The 24,727-nt window shown below is 50.6% G+C and overlaps 1 protein-coding gene across 3 annotated transcripts in view; it reads right to left on the minus strand.

Moving 5' to 3' along the window:
* Positions 1–17,082, minus strand: part of ADAMTS3 (ADAM metallopeptidase with thrombospondin type 1 motif 3) — a 127,166-nt gene extending 110,084 nt beyond the window's left edge. For all 3 annotated transcript variants that reach the window (XM_087737345.1, XM_087737344.1, XM_087737343.1), the window contains exons 1-3: positions 16,957–17,082; positions 16,238–16,265; positions 7,720–8,120 (exon numbers count right to left, since the gene is read on the minus strand). In XM_087737345.1, the coding sequence (XP_087593471.1) occupies positions 7,720–8,120; positions 16,238–16,265; positions 16,957–17,025 (498 nt within the window). In that variant the 5' untranslated portion in view covers positions 17,026–17,082. The remainder of the gene's footprint in view (positions 1–7,719; positions 8,121–16,237; positions 16,266–16,956) is intronic.
* Positions 17,083–24,727: the final 7,645 nt, after the last annotated feature.

The following is a 24,727-nucleotide window of genomic DNA, read 5'->3' on the forward strand; positions in this document are numbered from 1 at the left end:
ATACACGACATCTTTTTCCATTTGGAAAACCTATTACCCAAACTGATCGCATATTTCTGTGCTATGAAAGATATTCGTGCGGCTCCTTATATTTTGGCCCCATTTTGATCTACATTAAGGCCATAGCAGTACCACTGTATATCTATTCAGTTTTTCCTATGACCACGCAATCCTTGGAACAAAGGGAGAGGGAGCTGCAGCCCATAGGAAAATTATCATTTCGGGGGAGGACTTCGCAGTTCGATCAGCCTTGAAAACGTAAAGCATACAACCAAGTGGAAACTCTGAGCGTAACCCTCATTGCTGCTTCCTACTTTGTACGCTAAGTGCAAAGCAGGGAGGCTCCCCCACTCACCACCCTTGCACAGGCAGCCAGAAGCTGGTATGAACAAGAGGTTTCTAAAACCACCTGTCGAAGCAGAGAGATTCACTCTGCACCCCTGAAAAAGAGCTTTCTTTTCGGTTGGGTTCAATCTTTCTTTGCTCATGGGCTGAGGTTCCCTGGGGAGCGGGGCTGGGACGTGGAAGGGCTCAGCTCTTCTCCCCGCTCGCACCGCCTTTTGCAAACGCTTTCCAAGCAATTCACGCATCGACCTACGGTATCTGTCTTGCAGACAGAAAGTCTTTGGCATTTTACTGTGACAGAGGAAGCTTCATAAAAATGAGTTTCGATGAGAGCTCTGGAAGAAAAGGGAGGGTTTACGTGGAAAAGGGCAGTTTGTTCTAAGCGAGAATGGGAGAAATGCAAGGCAGGAGGCGAGAAGGAGATGCAAGGGCTAAGAAGTGAGGCAAATCTATCGTTAGCCCCAATCTGGCCCCATTAGGAAAACATATAGCAAGAAATAAGAAATAAAAGGAGCTTGAGCAACCATCTGCATAAACTTTGACTACGCTACACAAGGATGAAGTACCCACTTGTTTTGAGTGACAGCTTAAAGAAGAAGCAAACTAGACATATAAAAGAATTTCTATATTATATTTTTTTACGCTATATTGATGTTTTACTTCAATCACCATCACCTCCCTTCCCAAAATTCCTTCCCTCGGCGTTTTACGCCAGAAGCCTGAAGTCCTGAATCAGCGACACCGTGGCACTGCATTTTTCCAAACTTCTGGAGCTTCCGAACTTTGAGAAATCCCCTTAACTACGGATTACCCTATCTGTAAAGTCTGCATTAGCCTCTAGGACGTGCTACATGCTGGAGAGGTGACAAGGGTGAAGTGCAAGCCCAGCCTGCCAGTGACCGAAGGCTGCTCCATCAAACGGGGGGGACGGGCTGAGGTTACCAGACGGGGTCTGTCTATCCAAAGAGGCAGCTGCAACCTCTCAAGCCCGGCTAATAAGGCCCCAGGGCTGCCAAGTACAGCAAAACGCAAGCGGTAGGAACAGGCATGGCGGGTTAAGGGAGTTCACGGCGAGGATGTCATTACTGTGGGAGGGGCGCAATAGGGCAGGGTAGCACGAAGGCAAGAAGGGTACATCAGTCCGAGGCGCTGCTGCCACCTGCACGGAGCAGCACGCGGTCCGGACGCGGTGCTGTCTCCCTAGCTGTTTGTTCTGTTTTCCCGTGTTCGCACAGCCTCCCAACACTGCCCCCGCAGCCCCCGGCCCGGGCTGGGAGAGACCTCCAGGGCCGAGGGGAGGGTCCCACTTCGAGCCCCGATGCCCACCCCGGCCCTCCGGAGAGCACCCACGGCTACGCCCGCGTGGCTGAGCCCCGCTGAGCGTGCTCCCCGCCAGCGCACCGAGAAGCCGAGATGCTCTGACTGCCTTCCCGCAGCAGCCCTGCTTGACAGCGGGTCCCCAATTCTGCTTTAGGATGCTGGCATTAACCTCAGCAAGAGCTTCCCATGCGCTATAACCAGATGCTCAGCAGCAGTTCAAGCGTTTGTCTCCAAAACGCTATTCTAATACTCAGAGATAAAACATCACCAGCTCCTAGAAAGCTGTTTCTCCATTTAATAACATCGTCTTGCCAGCTTGGGGGAAATCATGTTGAAACAATACATTAGGACCAACACGTGAACAAGAAAAAGGCCTCAATACTTCAGTCTCGATGGAACAACGGTAATAAAAAAGCATTTCAAACAAATCAAAATGCGCTGAAACTGCTTAGATCCCGGTATGCACTTAACCACGTGCTTGAACTTAAGCGTATTTTTAAGGCTTTTCTGAACCAAGGCTGAAGTCTTTGTGCAAGTGTCTCTAGTCTGAGATGCTCCAGCCTGTATTTCAAACATATTTGCCAAAGGCAAGTGACTGCGCACATCGCTGTACGTCCTTCCATTCCGACACTTACACAACGCTATAATCGTTCATGGAAAGAAGGCCAAAACCACCAAGGGTAGGAAACTCTCATCAGCCTCCTTTCACAAAGGCTGAAATTAAGACACAAAGTTCAAGGCTAACGTTTCAGAAGTCCCTGCTTTCAAGAGTCTGTGCTAGGAGATTATCGTGTCAGATAACCAAAGCCAAAGCCTGAGGACATGCCAAAACTGCCAAAATACCGACAACCGCACGTAAACTCGTGTGTAAGTACTGATCGTAAAGACACACGCACGTTTCTTCGTCTCGATATCCCTAGAAAAAAGGGGTGACAATAAGCAAGCGAGGCATAATCCGTCACAAATGGCAGATCTGAGCAGGTTTGGGTTTTATTCATTCTTGTCAGTTGGCCTGTCTTCAAGGGTTTCCCTGGTTTGCCAGCGGAACACTAGAAGGCAGGCAGGCTACTGGAGATCTTCCATTTGCCAACAGCTGTGCTCTCAAATGCGTGTATGCAGCCCTGGGCTTCACGGCCAGGGTTTTCCAATAAACAAACCAAGTCACATTTGACTCGGTATCTGAAGTCAAAGACTGAAGATTCATCGTACTGGCTCTGGCCCTTTCCCTTTAAACAAGCAAGGTTAATGCTGTGCAAGAAACGGAAGACAACATTCACGCTTGGCATCGCATGTATGTGAATATTAACCAGATCACAACTCAAACAAGGAGGCACGCGTCTATAAGAACATAGTTCAAAGCCTGAGGACAACCTAACGGCATCGCATAGCAACAACTGTTTGGGTTTTGTTACAGAAGGAAGAAAGCTCATAGAGAAACTCAAGTAATTTTCTCTACAAGGAAAGGTAGAGACTGGTTTAGAACCTTTACTGTGTTATTTTTAAATGCAAAGTTTTCCGCGTTCTGTTTATTTACAACCTGAAACGTTTGTAATGGTTTTTTGAGGCGGCACCCTCCGCAGCAGACAGAGCATCGCGCCAGGCATCAGCAACCTGCGCAAACCGCCACCTCCCACGTCCGCTTTGAGCTTAGTGCCGCCTCCTCGAACATCTTGGAGTTACTTCCCCACTTTTCTAAACCGTACGCTCCGCTACATGCATACTACTACTTCCTTAGCAACAAATTACATGGTCAGATACCCTTTAGTAACTTTTGACTAGTTAAGCCATTAAACCTCCTGTAGCACCTTGGCATCTTCAAACTGGAAGCCTACCCTGAGTCAGAGACAAAAATTCTGCCCAGCAGATGCTCACCTGGGAGAAGATTAATGACCTTGCTTAGGAATCTACATTAGATGAAACATTTCATTTCGTGCAGAGACACACAAAACGCATTCCCACAGTTACCCAGAAGAGAAGGCACCATGAACGCCACCTGACGCGCTAAATCAGCTGTATTAAATTGAGTTCTTCACGACTGTTCGAATGATCTGATCATCATACGGAGGACAAAAGGGAAGGCGCTACTCAGACGTAAGCAGGGAAGGGGCTGGGCAACTCATGCAGGAAGGCTTGCCATAACCTTTAATAATTCTTACTCCCCCTCGTAAGTCTGAGCCTAACGAGAGGGACAGCAGAAGAGCACCGAGGGGAGACGCCGCTGTACGGGCACTAAAAGGACGGGAAAGCAGGACAGAGGCAGAACGAGACACGGGAACGCTGGACTTTAAGGACTACGAATACGTGAGGGGAGCACGCGTACCCCGCAAGCGCTGCCTGGGTAAGCGGAGCCTCCCGCCCGGCCTTGCCGTGCCCGCGCAATGGTACGTCCTTCCCTTCTTACAGCAGGTTCTGCCTCTGAACGCTCGTTAAACCACGGCCAAATAAAGAAAAGGCAAGGGATCCATCAGTGGACTTAAATCCAAGCTGCTGTCTGTGAAACTACAATTTTACCATCTGCAGATCGAAGTTATTAGGAGCTTTTCTCCTTTTACCCTTACCATGGGCTTCGGTTTCTCAAGCCCACAGAGCCCCGGGACGCCGTTACTTTCCGCTGCTGAACGTCAGCCTGACGCTAGGATAAACTTCCAGAGAAAGTACCAGGCTTTTCAGCAGCACTCTTCCCTTCCCGAGGCTGGATCAACTCTTCTGCACTGCCACAGCACCGTCCCAACTCCAACAGCCTGCCACAGCAGAACAGGCTACAGGAACACGACACACGGAGCGGATAAAGCAGCGGTAAGTACGGCAGGTACCGGCGATGGGCTCCCAGGCGGCCGAGTTCTGCGAGGCCCCACAAACCACGCAACCCGGCTCAAGCGAGACGAGGTGGGACCTCTCCACGCGCCGTCTCACCTCCGAGGGATGATCTTGCTTGATGGCTGCAACTCAGTTACAAGCTTTGCAAATACTCTGGCAAGTATTTGATAAACTCCATAAATATTGTGACAACAAATATTGCTACTTTGACCAAAACGACAGCAGAAATGTACAACAGAAGCCTGCGGAAGCACCAGCTTTCTGAAACACAGTACCAAAACCAACGAAGAGGCAGCCCCTACGTGACTGATGAGGTGTTCTTTTGCTATGGCAAGTGCATGCACATGCATGCGGCTTTTCAAATAAACAGGGTTATTTTCCCGGGATACGAAGCAGACGGGAAGATAGGAATTTGCAAAACTGATGGCATGCAGACGGCTTCTGCTGCAAAAGTAGATATGTAAACTATTTCAAAACAGAAGCGTTGAAATATTTTAGTTCTTAAATGTAAGTTTAGATTCAGGAAGAGACCATGGGCAAACCCCTGCTTTACCAGCACAACTGACAATTATCCCACATATTTACAGTCAAGCAATCCAAATTTAGCACCCTTCTGCTCCTCGTGCCCATACACCCACTGCTGAGAGCAGACACTAAAAGCCATGAAGCTCAGCCATGTCCACGCAGCAAACCTTAGCGCAATATGCAGGTTTGCCCCACTAGCAGCAGGTGTCTTAGAAATCACGATTAAAAATCTCCTTAGGCACAAAATAAAATTTGCAAGGTCTTTTGCTAACTTGTGGCAAGCCAAGCGTTCTTTCTCTGTTACTTAGGATATCAAACTTCGTTTATAAGCTACACACGGAGTGAATTGCTACCACAGCGATTCCCTTCACTTGCTCCCAAAAGGCAAGAACCTAGCTGGCTACGCTGGCCAGCGTCTAAATTCCTTTGAAGTCGAAAATAAATCTTTCCAACGGACACGTGGCCCTAGAATTTCTCACTCTTGTTCCAGTTTCTGTTAAGCCATGTTATCTCCCTCTTCACATCTTTAGGATACGCTTGGGGATCAACTATTCTAGCTTGGTTGAGAGACGCCTAGTACAGCAACAGAGAAGCCCGAAACGCTAACGTCAAGTTACTTGGGCTAACCTCCGAGCTGGCGGGAGGACAAAAAAAATTCAACCTGAAATCCCATCCACCTTAGGGATTATTTATTTATTTCACACTCACTTGCTTAGAGCTCCAAAAGACACAACGGCGAGGTGAAGCAAGCAAGCAAAAGCGCTCGAAAAGGTGGTTTTCAACATGTGAGCCATTCCCACCCGTGTTGCCCAAAACAGGGAGCGGCGGAGCCACCGCGGCAGCTCTCCACCGGCCAGGCCGTCCCCAGGCAGCAAAGGCAAACGCGGCAGGGGTGGCAGCTCAGGTCGGGTCCTTGCCAGGCGGCTGCCAACGCAGCAGGGGCAGGGAACGGTGGTAGGGCAGCTTCCTACCACGGCTCTGCTCCAGCGCTGGTTTCCCACCCTGCCAGGCGGCGGGAGGGTCACGGGCTTGAAGAAGCCCCTCAGAGACTGCATGCGACAGCTTGGGCTGAGCTGAACAAAGACAACGGGGACTCCGGAGTGTCAACCCACTCTCCTCCTCAACAAGAAGCACATGTTCTCCAAGTCCAGTCCCTAAAACCATGGAAAGCACATGAAGGGCTTCTCCTGGGCGCTACGGGAAAAGAGCGGCAATAAGCCACACCACCAAGAAATCTCCTCTTCTTTACTTAGGACCCCTTTGCTATCTGCTGTCTTCTTACACAGGTGGAGGTTTGCAAAGACAGCGACCACTTCACGGCAGGTAACTGAAAACATGACGCCGCAGCTTGTCAGCCACATGGCAATCTCTGCCGAAGCTGCTGCGCTCCTTCATCTGATTCCATTTAATTCAATTCATTGTCTTAAAGTGCTGTCTCACTTAACACAAGGACTGAGGATTACTGCTAAAATACAGGTCTCAACCCGAGGGTCTCGTTCTTTTTAAGAACTACCTCTGAAGCTCTATCTATCCAGGCATACGTCTGCACGGCCTTTGTAAACACAGCACGCTGCCGACAGATTCTCCTAAAAAAACCCAAAGAACAACCAAAACGCACCGAACTGACATTAGTTAATCACCTCAGATGTAACCAGCACCGGTATTTCCTTTCTTTAACTAAGGCAAGTCAAGGAGTTTTGGTGGGGCACAGCCCCAAGCTCTGAATTAGGAGTTTGAGCCATTTCAGCCGTTTCTCATGCAGCGACCGAGGCGCGCTGCGGAGGCGGGGCGGTTTGCTAGCCAGCGCTTATCGCAATATGGAATCAAACCGTTAACGTGTGGCACGTAACGGGAAGAGGAAAACCTATTTCCAAGAAGGCATACTTGTTGCAGGCTTGTTCATATGATTCCTCTCCTGAGCAGCGGCAGAGTAGCCACCACATTAATCTTCCTGGATGCTGCAGTCGTGTTCCACCACTGCTCCTGCTACTTAAAGAGTACAAGGTAAGTATTGTTAGCTTGCTTTACCACATGATTGAATTAACGAATGGTATGTGTACTCGATATATGCCCAGTCTTTCAATATGGGATTTGTGTCCCAAGCCAGTCATTGCATCTGCTTAAGCCACAATGAAACGCGGCAATCGGGCCAGCGCGGCTTTGAGAACGAACCGTTCATAGATGCGAACCGCTCAATTCTCACGACGCCTTCTGATGAAACAAAACTGCAGTAAGAAATCAAAAAGCGCGCTTATTTTGTCAATAAACCCTTTAAAACTTAAATCTGTTGCTATTCTTGGACTACAGGGCAGCCCGCGATTCTGCTACCCAAGAAGTACACGGGGATGATCTGGACGCCAAATTCTACATTTACTCACCAAAAGGTTGTCTTTTAAGTCTTAAAATGACTTCGTTATTAATTTTCCCATTTGTAACGCCTCATGAAAGTAAAAAGGCGAACCAACAAGAGGTAGGTTTGATTTCTCTCTCTCACACCAGTGACATTAAGGACTTGGCTCATCAAAGGCAGAGTAATTATCCCAGAATAAAGCAGTAGGACTGTACACATCAATACGTACTGAGGCATTTTCTAAGGGATTTAAGAAATGAAGTTCTTGACATGGTATCATTAGCAATGTGTAGTTAAGAGCAACAAAAGCCGCGTACAGCGTGGTAAAATACCAAACGTGAGTGCTGTTAAATAAGCCTTACCAGACCATCGCAATTGCTAATAGCGACAGAAGCTCCGGGGACGTCAGTTATGTCTCCCACGTAGGCGCAGTTGGTCCACAGGGGTTCTCTTTTCCATAACCTCTCTGTAGCAGTTCTAGCCTGACTCCCGTTACCAGCATCGCTTCCAGTTTCCACAGAGTCTTCGTACCACTCCACTACCGCCTCGGGAGCCACTAAGCGCGTGTTGGGTTTCAGCCGGAGATGGAATTCCCTTCCAAACGCAGTGACATTAAAATACAGCTGTTTGGGGCTCTGGGATACCTCCCGCGTCGATCTCCTTTGGTGACTTGCAGAGAGGATATTGGAGATGTAGCTTCCATCCGCGTTGGTACTAATTGGAATCACTAACCCATATGGTCTCGGTCTGCTTTTTCGTAATTCTGCCAAGAGAAATACCCAAAACCAAACTAAAATTAGAACGAGAGCATAGAACAAGCCTGAAGATTGAAGACCAGACGTGCAGCTACAGAAACGCCCGCCACCAGGACAAACGGTAAACGCGGGGCCGCAAGAGGCCATGGCCTTGGCTGCTACGGGCTACGCTCCTTCAGAGCGCTCCAGCTCATTTACTGCGCCACGCACCCCAGCTACCGCGTGCCCAGGCCTACCGCCGAACGCCGTGTACGTAGGACCCCCTGCCTCATGTCTCCCCTTCCCAAATTCCCAATTTCAGATTCCTCTCAGAGCTACTCCAAATCACTCCACCAACAAGTTCAGCTGAAGAACGATAAAACCCTGTGTAGTTCTTAAAAGGACAAGGGACAGTGCCGCCTACCACACCAATGGGCATTAAATTATCTACGAGATACTAGTCTGGATGTAAGCACCAATCTAACGTAGGCAAAAATAAGGTATGTGTCGCTGCTCTCTTTAGCTGGAACACTCAAGCCTATAAATCTTCACTTGGGTACCCTACAGCAAGGCCTTTTATACTCTTAATTGTTATTAATAAAATGCTTTCTACTCCTTTTACACAGACACCGAGAGGACGTGCAAGAAAGAAGAAAAGCATTTGACACGCGATCATGATAAGTCAGGTACAACCAACGGGGGATAATGTGAGAGGAAGGCCATTTCAACTCCAGGGAAAGCATACGGACCACGCCGAGGCGGACGAACCCAAGGAGCTGTGCCCAGGTACCCCCTCAAACACACACCGCAGATGCTGGGATACACGTTAAGCTCATGCAAACAACCCTCCACATGCCAAAATTTTCAATAAGCAGGTCTTTCATGAGTCTGTTTTCATAAAACTTACAGAGAAAACCCTGAAATATTCATTTACATTTATCTGGGGAGTTTCCTGGGGTTTAGGTTCGCTCAACAGCCAGAGAAGAGGCAGCGAGCCTTTTGAGTTCTCTTGCGAGCAATGCCACGCAACCCCTTCGTACGCCTTCAACAGGATCGCTTGCTCCTGTGTCAAGACCTCCATTAAGATTCCGAAAACGGAGCGCCACGCCTGGTTCTAGGCACGATTTGCATATGTATTTCTGCAGTCTCACAAGATTCAAACCGGGAAAAGAACCCAGTGGATATCACATACCGCTGATAAATTAATCGACGCCAGCAGTGGTGTAAGCAGGAACTTTTCCCTCTACAGATCTCCTCTAACAAATCCCCTTGCCCAGCAACTTGCTATTGCCTTTCCTCTTCATCTAACTCGAGTAACGGAGTTCAAAAACAACAGAGAAGCTATTTATTAAAAAAACCAACACAGAACTTCACGAATTTGTACCGAAATCCTGCACTTTACTGCAATACGTAGAAGCTATAAAACCAGCAAACCCCCACTCTATAGCACTACAGAAACCCTGGGGTAATGCTACAGAAGCTCAAAGCACGACCCTTAGCAAAGGCAACGTGCCCTAAACGCACGGGGTGTGTGCTTCCCAGGAGAAATCACTGCTGTTAACACCTCTGCTCGGTGCCAGAGCACCCCGGGGTACGCAAAACGTGGGGCCAGGCACAGCTGTGGGCAACCAGTCACCAGCAGGAGTTGCCCCAAGGCTAACCTGCTCTGGCAGAGGCATTGGCCAAGCAAGCAAAGCCACGGTAAAAAAACGGTAACAGCAATGCAAGCCCCTTTCACCTATCATTTTTTGCGGTTCCCGCCGGTCAGCTCAGGATTCCTGTCTCATGAGCAGCAACACTGCCTGACTGGAAACCTTCCACCCGGGTTCTGAATTTGCCTAAGTGACTACCATACCCCCCACCCCCAAAAAAGCCTCTTTCTGTGTAGTCCCTTACCTGTATCCTGAAAAGAGCATTATTAGCCTAAGAGAGTAAGTTTTTCCCCCTCCGCTCTCTGCTATTCCTAGGCACTGATGAGAAAAGGAAGAGAATCTTCTCCTTTGCTCACAGAAAGGTCTTCTCCCGTTATCGCTTATCGCATTTGCAGCCCTGCATCAGGACACGCACATGTGTTTCCCGTTGCCTGAAAGTCATTTCACACCACTGTAAAGCAAGCCCATCAAATGAGCTTATCTTTTCGGTCAGACCTTTGTAATCTGCAAGTAATCAGGACGTTTGGTGTCCAATTTTCCTCCTGTAAAAGGAGAAGGAGAGACATTCCCAGGCCAGGTCAAGCTGCGGGCCAAACTGCTGCTAAGCCGTGCACCAAAGCCTAAGTCTTATTGCCTGTGAACGAGACTAGGCGAGAGTTAGAAGGGCGCTTAGCACAGAAATAATTATTCCCTAGCTCTTCTCTTCCCGAGAGAGCTGGCTAAAGCTTTATTAGAGCGATATTACCGATACTTTTCATTTAAAAAACTCCATAATTGGGTAGCTCAGGTGCCACCACTAAGCGCCACGGAGAATTCCTCAAATAAATATACTCAGTTAAATGAGCTAAATTTTGCCCGCTCCCGGTGCGAATCACACTTGAACTGAGAATTAATAGAGCAGACGCTCAGCAGCCGGTTCCTCCCTCCTGGTAGCAGCGGCTGCTTATTTTAAGAGACTCACGCATTCAGCAAATAACTTTAGTAGGAAAATGTTCCTAAAGGCTTCGCATAACTGTTTTTTCTCCCGTTTTCTTTTACGCCAGTTACTGAGGGCTTTGACAGAAAACCAGCGCGTGGTACCAGCAACATACGTAGACATTTAAATTCTTGCACTAGAAGTATCTTGAATTAACACACAAATACTACGCCCCAGGCAAGCGACAAGCTCCTTCGCATTCTCAAGTCCCTCGTCCTGAAAGCGTGCTGCAGGTCCTACAGCCGGCAGCCACGGCGTGCATTTCAGCGGCAGCCAGCTCAGCCTATTCTGCCGTACGCCTACAAGAGCACGTTCTAAAACTGGTACCCTAATTAGGGCATTATCCTGAGGATAATTCCCCATCTAAAACGCTGGGAATTCTGAGGCAGGATTGCTACTCTCTCTCCTTAGAGAAGGGACCAAATTAAAACCCTAAACTAATTTTTATTAATGAGACACCAGGCCACGGAGAGGAGACAGAGCTGCTGGGTTGTCTATCCTAACTGGGTCAAAGTAAAAATCGAGAGCCTCGCGTTGCCCGTGCTTCAGCGATGAGATGTCATTCACAGACTGACATTCCTCCGTTTCCCTCGCCGAGATTCTTCCTGGCTTCTTTTTTTTTCTCCTTTAAGCGGGATGTCTGATGCCAAAGAACGCAGTCTGGTGATCAAATTCTGTGTTCGCCGCACAACAGAGAAATTGCTTTGCACATCTTGCAGCAGTATTCCCAGATTTCTACTTGCAGGGGCAAAAAAAAAAAAAGGTTTTTTTGCGAATAACGAGACCGGCCAGCTAGCCACAAGAAGGTAGGAACAAAGGGTGGAAAATGAGAACTGTGGAGTTTTTGAGTCAGCAAAAGCCTCTTCCAGAGTCTCCAAATGCTGAGCTAGAAGAGGAATTGCCTTTTGTTCAAAGGCAATTAACGTTCAATGCGACACGACTGAGTACTGAAGACATCTGAACTCCTCCGCTGACTTACGTTACCCTTTTTCCATAGACCATACGGTCGTAGGAAATGCTATTCCAGCTGCAGGCGTTCCCTTTCCGATGCTAAAATTTCAGAGCTGATCTGTTCTGCTAATTCAACGCTTACAGTAACGATCAGAGAAGAAACACGGAGCAGTAGAAAAACCACTTAACTGCAAATTTTCTTCATTTTTTTCACCTGGCTTCAAACTGCTGCTCCGGTTACACAACGTTTAAGTTGAAAGGGAGCCCTTAAGAATGAACATCCCATTCTTTCATCGCCTGCCAAAACATAATTAGCGAGAGAAGGCCTCCGCGGAGGGCTGTCCGTCCTTTCCCCCTCGGTACCGGCGAGGCCGCGGCACCAACACCCGCGCTCACAGCAGCTGGCTTCGCACTGCCCAGCGACCGTGGACGACGCAGCTTCCAAAGTCCTAAACTTTCTTTTATCACCTGCATTGAGAAGGGCGTTATTTTGTAGGGCGTAAGATTTTGTGAAATACATGGATCAAAAATTGTCCGTGTGGTTGTCCACAGCAGAATTCCAAATGCATAAACATCTGCCTAAGAAAGAAGATTTCAAAAGCGTAGTGCCAACTGATATCAGCGGAATCAGTGGAAAAGGAGACATTTCTGAAAGTTCAGACACAATATTTCTATGTCTAAACCAAGGTACCCAAGTTCAAAGACGTTATTTTTTTTTCTTCTTTTAAAAAGTATTTAAACCTCACCTAGTGTTTATTATTCTGATTATTTTTTCTCACGCTGCACGTAAATACATTTTGATCACGGGACCCTCTTTTTTCCAGCCTTCTGGGTTGCAGCCAGAGGCCCAACTTTTGTGAACGAATCCATTTTTTGGCCACAGGAGCTCCCTGGCCTGTCGCCGTGACCTGTGCAACGACGTCCGCTGAGAGAAAGCGTTGGCAGCGCCATTTTTCCCCCAATGTTTTCCAAGCCGTGGCAATGAGAGGCAGCTTAATTACTACGTGCAGTAACCACACCTGCCTCTTTATATCGCTAGCAGATATTTCAATTCAGAATAGCAATGCGGAAACCTATTAAAATGGTACCAAAGTGCGACTGTTTTGGCAGAGACGACGCCGGGTACCGTGCACGGGATCCAACGTGCGGGAACTCCCGATACCGTCCCATCCAAGCTGCCCCAGCAGCGGGCTGTACGCCGAGTCCCCGACTGTCCCGTGATAGTACAAGACACGATGGGATGGCCAGTGGGCTACCGTCAGCTTCCAGAGCTCCCTCACCTCTCTCGGAGGCTTGCAGGGCGAGGAAGCTCAGCCACCTTGGCACGAGGAGTGGATCTAAGGTAACAGCTCCAGAGCACCACTGTGCCTGCATCTGCTGAATGGAATTCACGAGCTAGGATACGGTTGGATTGCTGGATGGCAGACGTCCAGCTCTGCAGTACTGGAAGGACTGGAAAAAAATAATTACCTGCTGCTGGAGGAATTAAGACGACAGCATTTCAAGAAAAAGACCCTCCTGTGCTCTGAGAGATTGCCCTTCCATCCCACGGACAACCACAGTGGGATGAGCACAGAGCTGTTCCCGTCACTTGAAGCGCTGCTTAATAACAAGCAGAGATGGTGCAGCGACCAAGAGAAGACCCTAGCAGGGGTTTTGCCGTCACTGCTTTCTGCCTTCATCGCTGCCTGCTGGCTTCCATAAATGAAGAAGCAGTTTTGGTCCCCTGCTTTCAGCAACCTGGCTGACTTCGGCACTACCATTCGCTCTGTGCTTGGCTGCCTTTAGGTGGCAGAAATGCCCAGACAGAAAGACAGGCGAGAGAAGGGGGACGGATTTCTTGAGAATTCCCACACAACTCCGCACCCGACAGGGATGAGGCTATGCCGTACAGCTCAGCGCTAGCCACTGCGAGCTGGATGAATGAAGGCAAGAAGAGAGGCTCACACCGTATACCTCTCTGGTGTCCTCGTTCCTTAACTTCACCGTCAGCTTGTCCCAGGGGTACAGACGGCTCGAGAAATTCTTTGGGGTGTTTTCGCAGCCTCTGCTGAAGTGCAGGTGACGGTGATTCCCCCGGGCTGCGGGGCGGCCTGGCCCTGCCGCTTGGCAGGTTGGACGTCCGAGTTTTCTTCCAGAAATGTAGCGCTGAGCGGTGACGAAGCTCTGCGGCGCGGGAGGTGGAAAAGCGAAGACGCAGCACCCCGCCGCGTGCCGGCGCCTTCGGGCTCAGCGTTTCACCCGGGACAACAGCACCATCCCCTCCTGACCGTCCCCAGGCGTTTGCAGTACGTTATGCGTTAATGCAGTTAATTAAGCTTGGGTAACTCCCTATCTCTATAATACATTCTGTGCTGATATTTAAAAAAAAAAAAAAAAAAAAGCTATATGCTTTAATTTGTCCTAAGTGACTTTCCAGGCTACGAGGAAAGATTAGCTGCTGACAGCAGCCAGCCCTGGGCCAAATCAAAATATACGACATCGATGCAAAATGACACTTAATAGGGACTTCAAAGTAGGACAGCCCATGTGGAGGCAATCCTAACGCAGGTTTTACTGTCGTCATTAGAACCCTAAACTGAGTAAGCCATACTTTTTGCATCAGAGTTTACAGGATCAAATGTAACTTTAAATATTATCAGTTTAAAAACACAAAGCGTAGGACAATTCCCGATGACTGTAAGTGTTAACTAGCTATTTGTGCTTTGAAAGTATAGATTTCCCCTCAACAAAACACCATCGATCCCTGCAAGCCGGAGCTACGTGCAGACAGCCTGGTCTCAGTACGCCATCAGGCTCGCAGTCCCGCCAGCCTGAACCAAAAACCACCCAGAGGCCGCGCGGTCGTGCCGAGGAGAGGCGGCGGGGCCGGCAGCTCGCTCCCGCTGGGCACCACCCGACACCGCGTCCCCTCCCACGGGGGTCCTGCGCTGCCCGGCCGCACGACGGGACATTGGGGACCACAGATCTGTGAGCGGACAGACGCACAGCCGACGTCCCCTTCATCTCCCGCCTGCCCCTTCCCAGGTAGGGGAGGGCGAGATCCCATCAGCTGCAAAAGGTGCCCGGGCGCCCCGGGAGGCAGGCAGAGCGCCGGGCCTCCGAGCACGCAGACCTGCTGCCGTCCACCCTCTGCCACGCGGGATCGCCTCTCTCCTGCCGGTCCCGGGCGCCTCAAAGGCTCCTGACTACTGTCATGCTGGGACCGGGAAAGGAAGGAAAAAGCTTAAAGGAAAAAAAAGTGAATTTCTAGGTTAAGGAATTCTGTCTGATGTACTGTGTAATTTAAAAGACACATTCCTGTATAGCTTATGGTTTCTGAAATTCAAATACAATCCATTTCTCATGGAAACGACTAGAAATAAAACACAGGATCAGCATACCACTGGAAAAAAGGCCTGTTTGCCAGTTAGGTTTAAATGTACCTAACGGTCTCAATTCCCATTATTCACTGATCGCGGTGGAACTCAACCTAAGCCCAGAAGAACGCGGTGCCAGAACTGGAATTGAGACAAGGCCTCCAAAATTTAGAGAAATACTTGAAATTCTTTTCCGAACAAAACCTCAGATCAAGACCTGAACCAAACCCTCAAAACTGGAGGTCTCACAGCCACTGGAAATAAAATTGCCCGGGGTCCGTTCCCACCGCCCCCTCACCGAAAAGCTGCGGAGCGCGCTCCGGACACCCGCGCTCGGCAGCGAGCTGCTGAAAGCCCCGTTTCACAGCCGGGCACGCGAAGGACGGCGCAAGATGGCACATCGTCGCGCTAACGCCCTGGCACGGAGAACGCCAGCTTCCGCGTCTTCCCACGACCGCTCAATTATCCGTTAGTTTAAACGGACGCAGATCTCGTGAAACTAAACCGCGTGCTCCTAATCGCGCGAGGCTTCCCGTCCTTAGAGAAGAGCCCGAGAGGTTTGGGTTTCAGCACAAAGTACCCGCGGGCGCTACCCAGCGCCTGTCCCTTCGGTACCCTCGTTCATCAGGCACCGGCCTTGCTGCGCTGCGCTTTCTCACCGCAGCCTATCCGCTTACGGCGCAAGAGCGAACGACTCTCGTTAGGCATGCGGCAAGCGCGCTGGGCCATCGACAGAATAGGAAGAGGCCTCGGCATTAGACGAATTTTTTCCAGCTAAAAGAAAAGGCTGAACGCTTCCAATACAGAAGAAAAACGGCACGAAGGCATGGCTTGCCCCAGCCAAAGGGAGCAGGCGTTTCCCCCTTGATGCAGAAATGAAGACAAAGCGGCTGGCCCGGAGCTGCTCTGCCGTGGCGTTCAGAGGGCTAATTTAAGCACGCTGCAGTTTTTGACTTTTGGGGTTTTACGTTTAAGACGGGAAGCACAGATGTATCAAGTTGCAAAAACGTACAATGAGAGAGCATGCAAATTCAAGCCGTGCCACATCACCGCGAAACTACCGATGCTCCTGGGCGGTAGCGGCGTGGGGGTACACAAGGGAACGCTTGCCTGCCTACAGATCGCTTTTCCAGAAAATAAACCCGTTTGTTGAGCCTACTTCTTTTATTTCTGTTTTGTTAGCAGCAATAATAGTTGAAAAGACTTACCTATTTGGATCTGCTGTTCTTTACCAGCCTGCAGGAGAGAAAAGAAACACATGCACAAAGTTGTTAGTGTAATTCCTGTGCAGCGTGCGACAGCAGAGTGCTTCTAGAAGGCGGAAAAATTACTCGGTCTGTACTGCACCGTTTTTCACATCTCTGCTTTTGGTTTCCAGGGATGGCTTTTTCCCTTAACCGAATAAACAGCTGTCCCCACCGCCGTACTGACAGAGCCTGCAGTAAGTTTAACGTAAATCGAGCTGCTACGAGATGCCGGTTCCGAATGAGCCGATCTGCGGACCGCGAGGCGGTGCCGAAAAGGGAGTCTGGCGATGGGAGAAGGGCCGGGGCGTCCCTGCGAGCGGTGGGTGCGGGGAGGCCCGGGGGCCAGGGCGGGAGGCAGGCGGGGGTCCGGACAGCTCTCCCGGCCCGCCTGCCGCAGGCGGGCAGCGGCACCGGGACCCTCGGCGCCAGCGGGGCCGGAGCAGCGGCGCGGGGCCGGGGCGCCCCCGGGCAAACCCCGCCGCCGGAGCGGGCCCGGCCCGGGGGACCCGGCGTCGGCTGCCTCCTCCCGGCGCCGCGGGCGCAGCTGCGGCAGCTTCCCGGGGCCGCGGGCGGAGGGACGCGGCGGCAGGGCAGGGCAGAGCCCCGGGGCGCGGGGAAGGGAGGGAGGGAGGGAGGGAGGGGAGCGGCGGCCCGGCCCCGGCCCCGCCGCGGTCACTCACCTGCCGGCCGGCCGCAGCGCGGGCCCCCAGGAGCGCGGCTGCCGCTACCCAGAGGGGCAGGAGCACCATCCCGAGCCGGCCGCCCGCGGACCGCCGCCCCGCCACGCCGCACGCTGCCGGCCCCGGCCGCGCTCCTCCCGCCGCCTCGCCTCTCTCCTCCTCCTCCTCCTCCTCCGGCGGCGGCGGCTCCCCCCCGGGCGGGCGGGCTGCGCGCCGAGAGCTCCGGCGGCCCGGGGCCGGCGGCAGCCGGGCGGGCTGCGGCGCGGGCGGCGGTGGGGCGGCGAGGCACCGCGCCGCCTCCTGCTGCTGGCTGCGCCCTGCCTGCGCCGCGCATCCCGACCTGCCGCCCTAATAAAGCCCCACCGGCCCCCGGCGCGGCTCCGCCTTCGGCGGCGCCACCCCCGCCCCGGCCCGGCCCGGCCGCGGGCAGCGCCCGCTCCCGGGGCAGCGCGGGTGCAGGCGTGCCAACCTCACGGCTCCGCACCGACATCACCCCCCCCAGCGCCCGGCCTGTCGCTGCGATGCTCTGGGCTCCCCCCCTCTCCCCCCTTTTCGTTTTGGTTTTTTTTTTTTTTCTGACAAGGAATCCACAGGCTGGCTGCGAAAGAACAAACTTCCCCAGCCCTCCATCCCGCCGGCCGCCAGCTGCCTTCGCAGGGCGGCCAGCTTCGCACGGCGGCGACTGCGAGGAGAGCTCCCCAGCCTGTGACGGCAGCCCCGAGCTGCCGTGTTTCCTATCAACCCCCGATTCCCACCGGACCGGAGTCCGGCCGCAAAGCGACTCCTCTTCCCCCCAGCTGGGAGCTCGGCACGCAACCAAATCTCCGCTGCACAACAGGCAATGGCGCCCGGCCTGGACAGAAACCAAAACCCACTCGCGTAGGGCCTGCCGCAGACAGAAACCTTCAAGAACGCGCTCTGGACGTTCTTGGTCCCTTGTATTTGCCTAGAAGATGTTCTGCAGTTGAGGCTATGCAATAACAACTTGGTAACCGATACCACCGGGGTATCCCCAAGGGGGAAACAAAAAGCTTTGCAAATACTTTTTAGGAGCCAGAGATAAAACACTCCTACATCCTTGCGCTTTATCAGGGGACTGAATTTTGTCAGGGTCAGGATTATCTCGTGTTACGGGCGATGGTTGCGACGGGAACATCTGGACCCCAGTTTAAAACCACGCTCTTCTGTTGTACCTTTTGTATTACCACTCGCGTGAGACGTCAGGAGCAACCGAGACACGTTTCGGGTGGCCTCCGCCGAGCACAAACAAGCGGACCGTCGCTACTCAAAGGTTTTCAGAATAAACGTGTGAAAGCCTAACTATAATAATCTTCTAAGTTGAACTGCCTGCCAGAAACCATCCTATCGACATGGAAAAGAAAACAGCGGTTTTACCGAACCGGAGTTGCCTCACAGCGACGTTTAAGAGGAAGAGACCTCCAGCCTTGATTTTTAGGAGATATCTTGAATATTTAACCCGTACCAGCCTGCGGAGCAGCCCTGCTGTTTCAGAGAACGCAGGGCCTGAACTGCATTACGGCCTCTCACAAAGCAAAAAAATGAGAACGAGGTTTTCTGAGAAAGTGGAAACGCCTGGATTTGTATCTGTTGCTACAAGCGTAAGATCGCTTCTGCAGCTAAAACCCGCGAAGCAGCCTGTTAGGCTCGGCACGCTGTAACAGCGGGCAGCCGCACGCTGCGCAAGAGCCGCTCTTTGGAAAGACCAGAATCAGAAAGGCTGAGGTCCTGTACGTGGCTAGCTACACAATTACACAGCAAAAGGTAAGTTAAGGACAGTAAGTTTGCAAAGTCACGGAGTCAGAATTGTCAATTCGGAACCGCCAAGCTCCGGACGGCCGCCGAAGCTTGCTTTCACCTGCGCATTAACGAAGACGCCGACTGCCGTGACCTGGTAACGCACCACTTCTCCCGCAGGGCTTTCCCTCATCCACCGCGCAAAACGGGTCCCGTTCACTGACCGTGCAGCTAAGCCCACGTTTGGTTTCCCTCACTGATGTTCATTATCTGACCTCAGACCTTATTGATTGCACGTTCGTCAAATCCCGACACCGACAACGCTCATTTCCGCGTGGGTTTTTCCGTAATACAACAGATGGGGGCGCTTCGCAAACCATCCCTTTCCTGCGGTGAAATGACGGACCAGCACCATCTCTGGTGCCTCATGCCGGCTAATTATAGCTGCCATTCATTATTTCATCTCACCTTCTTCCACCTGCTCTAGCTAAGCTCCAAGCCAGGCTCTTTTTGATCCCGCTCCGCAATTTTATGAACTTACAAGGTCAGGCTCCCCGCGAAAAAAAGCCCTTCCGATGACTCCCCGTCACCCCTGGAGCGCCGCCGCACGGACCTTGGAAGGGAATACCCGCGGCTAGAAAGCCACGGCACAACAGGCACCGGGAACCGAGCTTCTGGCATTTGTAACGCCGCGGCTGTGATCTTAACAACATTCTTTCAACAAAGTTGTCTGTGTTACAGCCTAAGTTGTTAAACTTTTCCTAATGAGCTAAAAAAGTTTCTAAACATCAAAGGAACGAAGATACACAAAAGACAGACCTGGAGGCCAGGGGAGATATTCTGTTTTGCAGACTTTGAGAGCAAAGAACTGAGGTTTAACAGAATTGTAAGAGCAAAAATAAGGTGTTAAAATTAGATGCCTCATCAGCTATTTCCAGTAAGAAACAAGAGCAAGTACCTTACTGTAAAAACCATAAATCAAGGCAGTATTTGAAAGTTCAGTTGAAGACGTTTCTCATCTCTAACAGCCAAGTTTGGACACGCTATTATCAAAGACGGCATCGAGTTTCTTGTGCGCATTTCAAGTCTGATATATATACATATGCATATATAGATTCACATATGCATGTACATATATATGGGCCTATCTGTTAAAAATCCGTTCACTATTTGCAATTCTAAAACTACTCCTGCTGACGCTACGCCAGAGGGGCTTGCTGCATCTGGGCAGTTTCTGTCGAGGCACCGAACCTACAAACGTTTTATGAACCTGAGGTCAGGCCCTGAAGCACAGAGGCGCTGAAGTCAAAAAGATTTTGCACAGGGGCAGATTCTGCAGCGTGAAGACTGCAGCAGCGTTTGCACGGCAAGAATAGTCCTGGTGGGAGTAAGCACTCGGTGCGGGGAGTGAAACGTGGCCCCACCGGATCACCGAGGCTCTGGAACACCGTCTCTGAAATGTCACATCCTCTCGCAGCAGAAGCGCCTGCAACGCAAACCGATTTCCAAGCAGGTTTTAATTGGGATGAGAATTCAAACGGAGCAACTTGAAAGAAGAATATTCCCTCTATGGAGCCAAGAGAAATGAACTGGAGTTTTTGCAACGCTATTTAATACAAGCTTTCAAATATAAAACTTTTTTTGAGACAAGCCCCTAGTAAACTGAACTATAACATCTAGGAATAATACCTATAGTCCAGACAAACACCAGTCTTCACCTGTCAGGGACGCACACCCGGGTTGACATTCAGGTTTGCGGTGACGTTTCCCAACAAATTCCCATCCAAATTTGCCGAGTTTCTGAGCTACTGCGCTCTTCGCCAGCCTGCATTTGGTGACTTCTCTTAACGGCAGCCACTTTGGAAAGCATTAATTCTCTTCTTTCCAGAAGAGACACATCACTAACAACTAGCCAGGGGTAAACCAAGCTGCCTGTTTAAGACGGCAGAGAGTCCCGCTTTGAACGCCGCGCTTAGAAAACTAACAATCCTTCCTCAGCATGGCGCAGGCGGCTGCCTCTTCGCCTGGGAACTGCTGCAGCCCTGCGCCACGGAGGACGTCTGTCTTTAAGACAACACAGGCTGGTTCAGAAAAAGGTACAAGACGGTCCAGATGAGGTACCTGCCGATTAATTTACTTTCTTTGCCACCTCCAGAAGCTAAAGAACACATCCCTTATACAATGCTTGGGCTTACTTTTTTTTTCACCCTTCTTTCTTTTTTTTCTTTTTCCCCTCTTTTGATCTTTACCATGAAAACCACAGTTTGTTATTTACTTCCGGATACCAGCTCTGATGAAATTTGGCTTTGGTGTCACAGCCTGACTTCCTTTAATGATTGATACGTCGGGCCTCACGTTCTGCTTCTCGATGAAGCACGCCCTACCGAAATCCCACCGACGGGGTGGATCCTCCGCGAGGCAGGGAGACGGGAGACCCAGGTCGCGTTCCAGTGAAAGCGGAGCACGCGTACATGACCTGCTCGGGTTTCCCGCCTGCTAACCGTGGCCTTCAGGACAAGGAGAAATATTTTGTTTCCAAGTAATTAGAGATGCAGGAGACCTGCAGTGCGATCGTTAAACCTAAGGCAATATAAAGCAGTTTCTTAGCCGAGGATACAGCTGTGAAGAACGCCTGCGCCTCATTTTTAAAACTCGTAACTCTTTGCATTTCAGCGACGCCCAAGGCCCCGTTCATGGCCCGGAGCCCCGCTGTAGCGGGCACTGGGAGCGCACGCAATAAAAAGGCCGCGCACAAAGACCTTGCGCTTGAAGGGCTGCAATCCTACTACGGCAAAGAAACCCCCAAACCACCCAAACTCCAAACGCCTGGATAGACAGGAACCAAATTTTATGTTCTTAGATGGAGAGCCACCCCTTCCCGCGTGCTTGTACGGTTACTTGTACAGCCCTCCGCCCGCGGCGGCGCTTCTGCTCTCCAGCCGCTTGGTCGGCGTCACGGGTAACGCAGGTGCCGCCCGCGGCCCGGGCCGTGGCGCTGCCCTCCCGCAGGCGTGTCACTCGGGCCGTGACCATCCCCCAGCTCCGCTCTGCGACAACTCGAGTCCTCATCCCAACGTGGCAAAAGCCTTTTCTGCTGAGATGCCACGTTTAAAATTTCAGCCTTGTTTTTCATTTTAGCCTTATCAAATGACTTGATTTCAATGATTTCAATGACTTGAAATCAATGATTTCCAAAACTGCACAGGAAGCTTTTTTTGGTATTGCCCTTCTCGTGTGTTTGCCGCAGAAAGGGATTTCAGTACCAAGGTGTCAGGCAAGAACTGCCAGACAGCAAGTGAAAGGCAAGCACTCTATAAACGAAAACGGCTACGGTTTCTCCTTCACGGTGCGTTAAAACCGCGAATATTAAACCACACAACCATATTTAATTGTTTTAAGGACACAATTAATCTAGCAGATTGTCAAATGAAGAAACATAGTAGACCTATTATTTTTAACAAAGCAGCCTAAGATTTATGGTCAAGATTTAACCACAGGACATAGGAAACTGGAGAGAAAAATGTGAGACATGAAAATTACAGTTGTAAAATACATTATGAAAAATAAAAAGTAATGGAAAGAGGCAGTGCTTGTGACAATTCCGTATAACAGACACATTCCATAAAACTGTTCCTATTTTAAGGTGGTTCGTTTTGAAACGATGCGTGCCAAATAAAATGCAATTAAAACCACCTCGAATCAAAAAGAATGAATAAACAAATACCCATAAATCATTCTAAAAATAAGATCCAGTAAGACCAAGCTTTGCATGGCCTGCGGTACTGACGGAGAAATCGGCGGTTCGCGTGTTGCAAGAGGTTCCTGGAACTGCCGAGGCAGCGACCCCAGCGCCCTGACGGATCCTGACAGCATCCGAGGCCCGTTTCGATGCTTGTGCTTGCCTTAAGCCCTCAGACGAAAACCAAGATGGAAAACACCCTTCTCATCCTGCACGGCCCACGTGCGGGGTGCCCGTGCTCTGCCTCCAGATTCTAGAGAATCGCCTCTCGGTGAGGGGTAGGCTTACCTGAATCGTACCCGTATGCCGCAGGTACGGGAACCGCTGCGTGCTATCCACGCTTATTTTTGCTAGCGTCTTTCTGGTTGTACAAATTCCCAGTTGCCGCTTTTATACGTACGCCCTTCTGGACAGCGGGGAGCCGGGCAACCTCCTTGATATATAGGCAGAGAGATGATATACACCTAGAAGTAACAGGGGAGGCTGAGCACTTGCTGGATGCACAGAAATGGCTGCTCACACGCCATTTTTCCACTGATAAGAGAAGGAGCAATTATTGGCCTCTGGGAGCCCACACTCAGAGGTCTGAAACAGGGACTATATTTGCCAGGGATTTTTTTACTTTCCATGTCCCCTTTTCTATTCCCTCGACTGGGCAGAACAGTACCTTCTGCGGGAAGCGCTCAATCCGAGGACTTAAGTAACGCACAAAACGCTGCCCAGTACTCTCTTTGAAACGGACATCTCCTCCCAGTTATGCAAAATGGGAGAGATGCTATAACTATTATGACCACAGAGCGGCCGTTCTTTCCGTAGCATTTATTGTAAGCTGAAGCGCGACAGCACGTTTGAATTTCTGGAAGGGACACAGTAAACCTTTCTGTTACGGCAGCCAACCGGGCCTGAGGAACCGCATTTCAGTAACGTTTAATTCCCAGGACCAACGAAGGGCATAAGTCACGGAACCACGACAAACGTTGCAGCACTGCTCGTGTCCTAAGCTAACCAAACATTTATTACTTCTGTAGCCAAGTACCACCCAACAAGGCATCCATCAATATCCTACAACGCTAGAATTCTTAAGCAAAGGTGATCAGTCACATTTTACAAAAATATCGCATAAAACAAATACTGGAAAGACCAGGGAACGAATTCTCAGTATGTAAGCAGGTAAAGTTAAACTTGTCATAAGAAGGAGAGAGGGGACAGAGAAGAGGAAGATATCGGAAGGCTGAAGTCCCCTGTAAGAATTCTGCTGTGAAAAGCAGCGTCATCCATGTCAGCTTCCTCTAGAGGAAAATTACACTGGGAAAGGCTGGGTGTTTAGCATAACGGCCGCCCTGTCACACAACAGAGACACACCACACCATTTAAAGTCTCCTTCTGGTCAGGAGATTTACAGACAAACCCCCTTCAAATATCTATTTCTTTGAAGAAGCTTGCGGTCAGCCGAAAGAGCCATGCCGAACGCGTGGCCGACCCTCCCCTAGCTACTACCGCTCCACAAAAGCCTTGTTCCCAGCGCAGAAGGCAGATATTCCCAGCGCAGAAGGCAGATATTCCCAGCGCAGAAGGCAGATATTCCCAGCCCGCGCGGCCAGCCAACTGCCTGCAGCTTCCCATTTTCTGCAGCTTTTTACTTATCATTCATGCACATCAGTGTTAACGTCTGCCTTGAAGCAACCTACTCCAAAGCACACGCTACGTAAATTTAACCTGTGGCAGCCCTGACAAGGTGTTGATTGACGACAAAGATACTGGAAAGCCTTCTCGTAAAGGCCATGCCCTCCATGAAGCAGCCTGATTCACGAGTCATCGCATAAAGCTGTAAGATCAGCCAGAAAGCAGTATGAGCCAGAGCAGCATCTTACCCTATGGCACGGACACCGCCCGTCGCCTTCACCAGCTCGACACTTGTCCTCTGCAACTTGTTCACGAGTGCTTTGGTTTTAGCCACATTCTTAGAGAAATTTGTGGGGAGGGGGAAGGCTGCAGAGAGAGGCAGTGAATATTCTATGATTCTTTCAGTGCTCTGATCCCTTTTCTGCCACGGATTCACGCAAAAAAACCCAAAGTTTCCATAAGGAGGGAGGTCGGTCGCATACTTAAGCATTCCCTTACCTCTCAGCCAAAATGAAAATCAACTATGCTGGCTTGACTCCCTAAAACCAGACAAGGCCAAAGCTGCACGACAGAAATGAAAAATGAAATGTAAAAAATCGATAATATCCTGAAGAAAGACTGTTCCTTAAGCAAGCCCATGAGAGCGTCTGGTTC

Source organism: Nipponia nippon, unplaced genomic scaffold (genome assembly GCF_047370975.1).
Source record: "Nipponia nippon isolate SJK-2023a ecotype South Korea unplaced genomic scaffold, ASM4737097v1 scaffold_6, whole genome shotgun sequence".
In the NCBI taxonomy this organism is placed as follows: Eukaryota; Metazoa; Chordata; class Aves; order Pelecaniformes; family Threskiornithidae; genus Nipponia; species Nipponia nippon.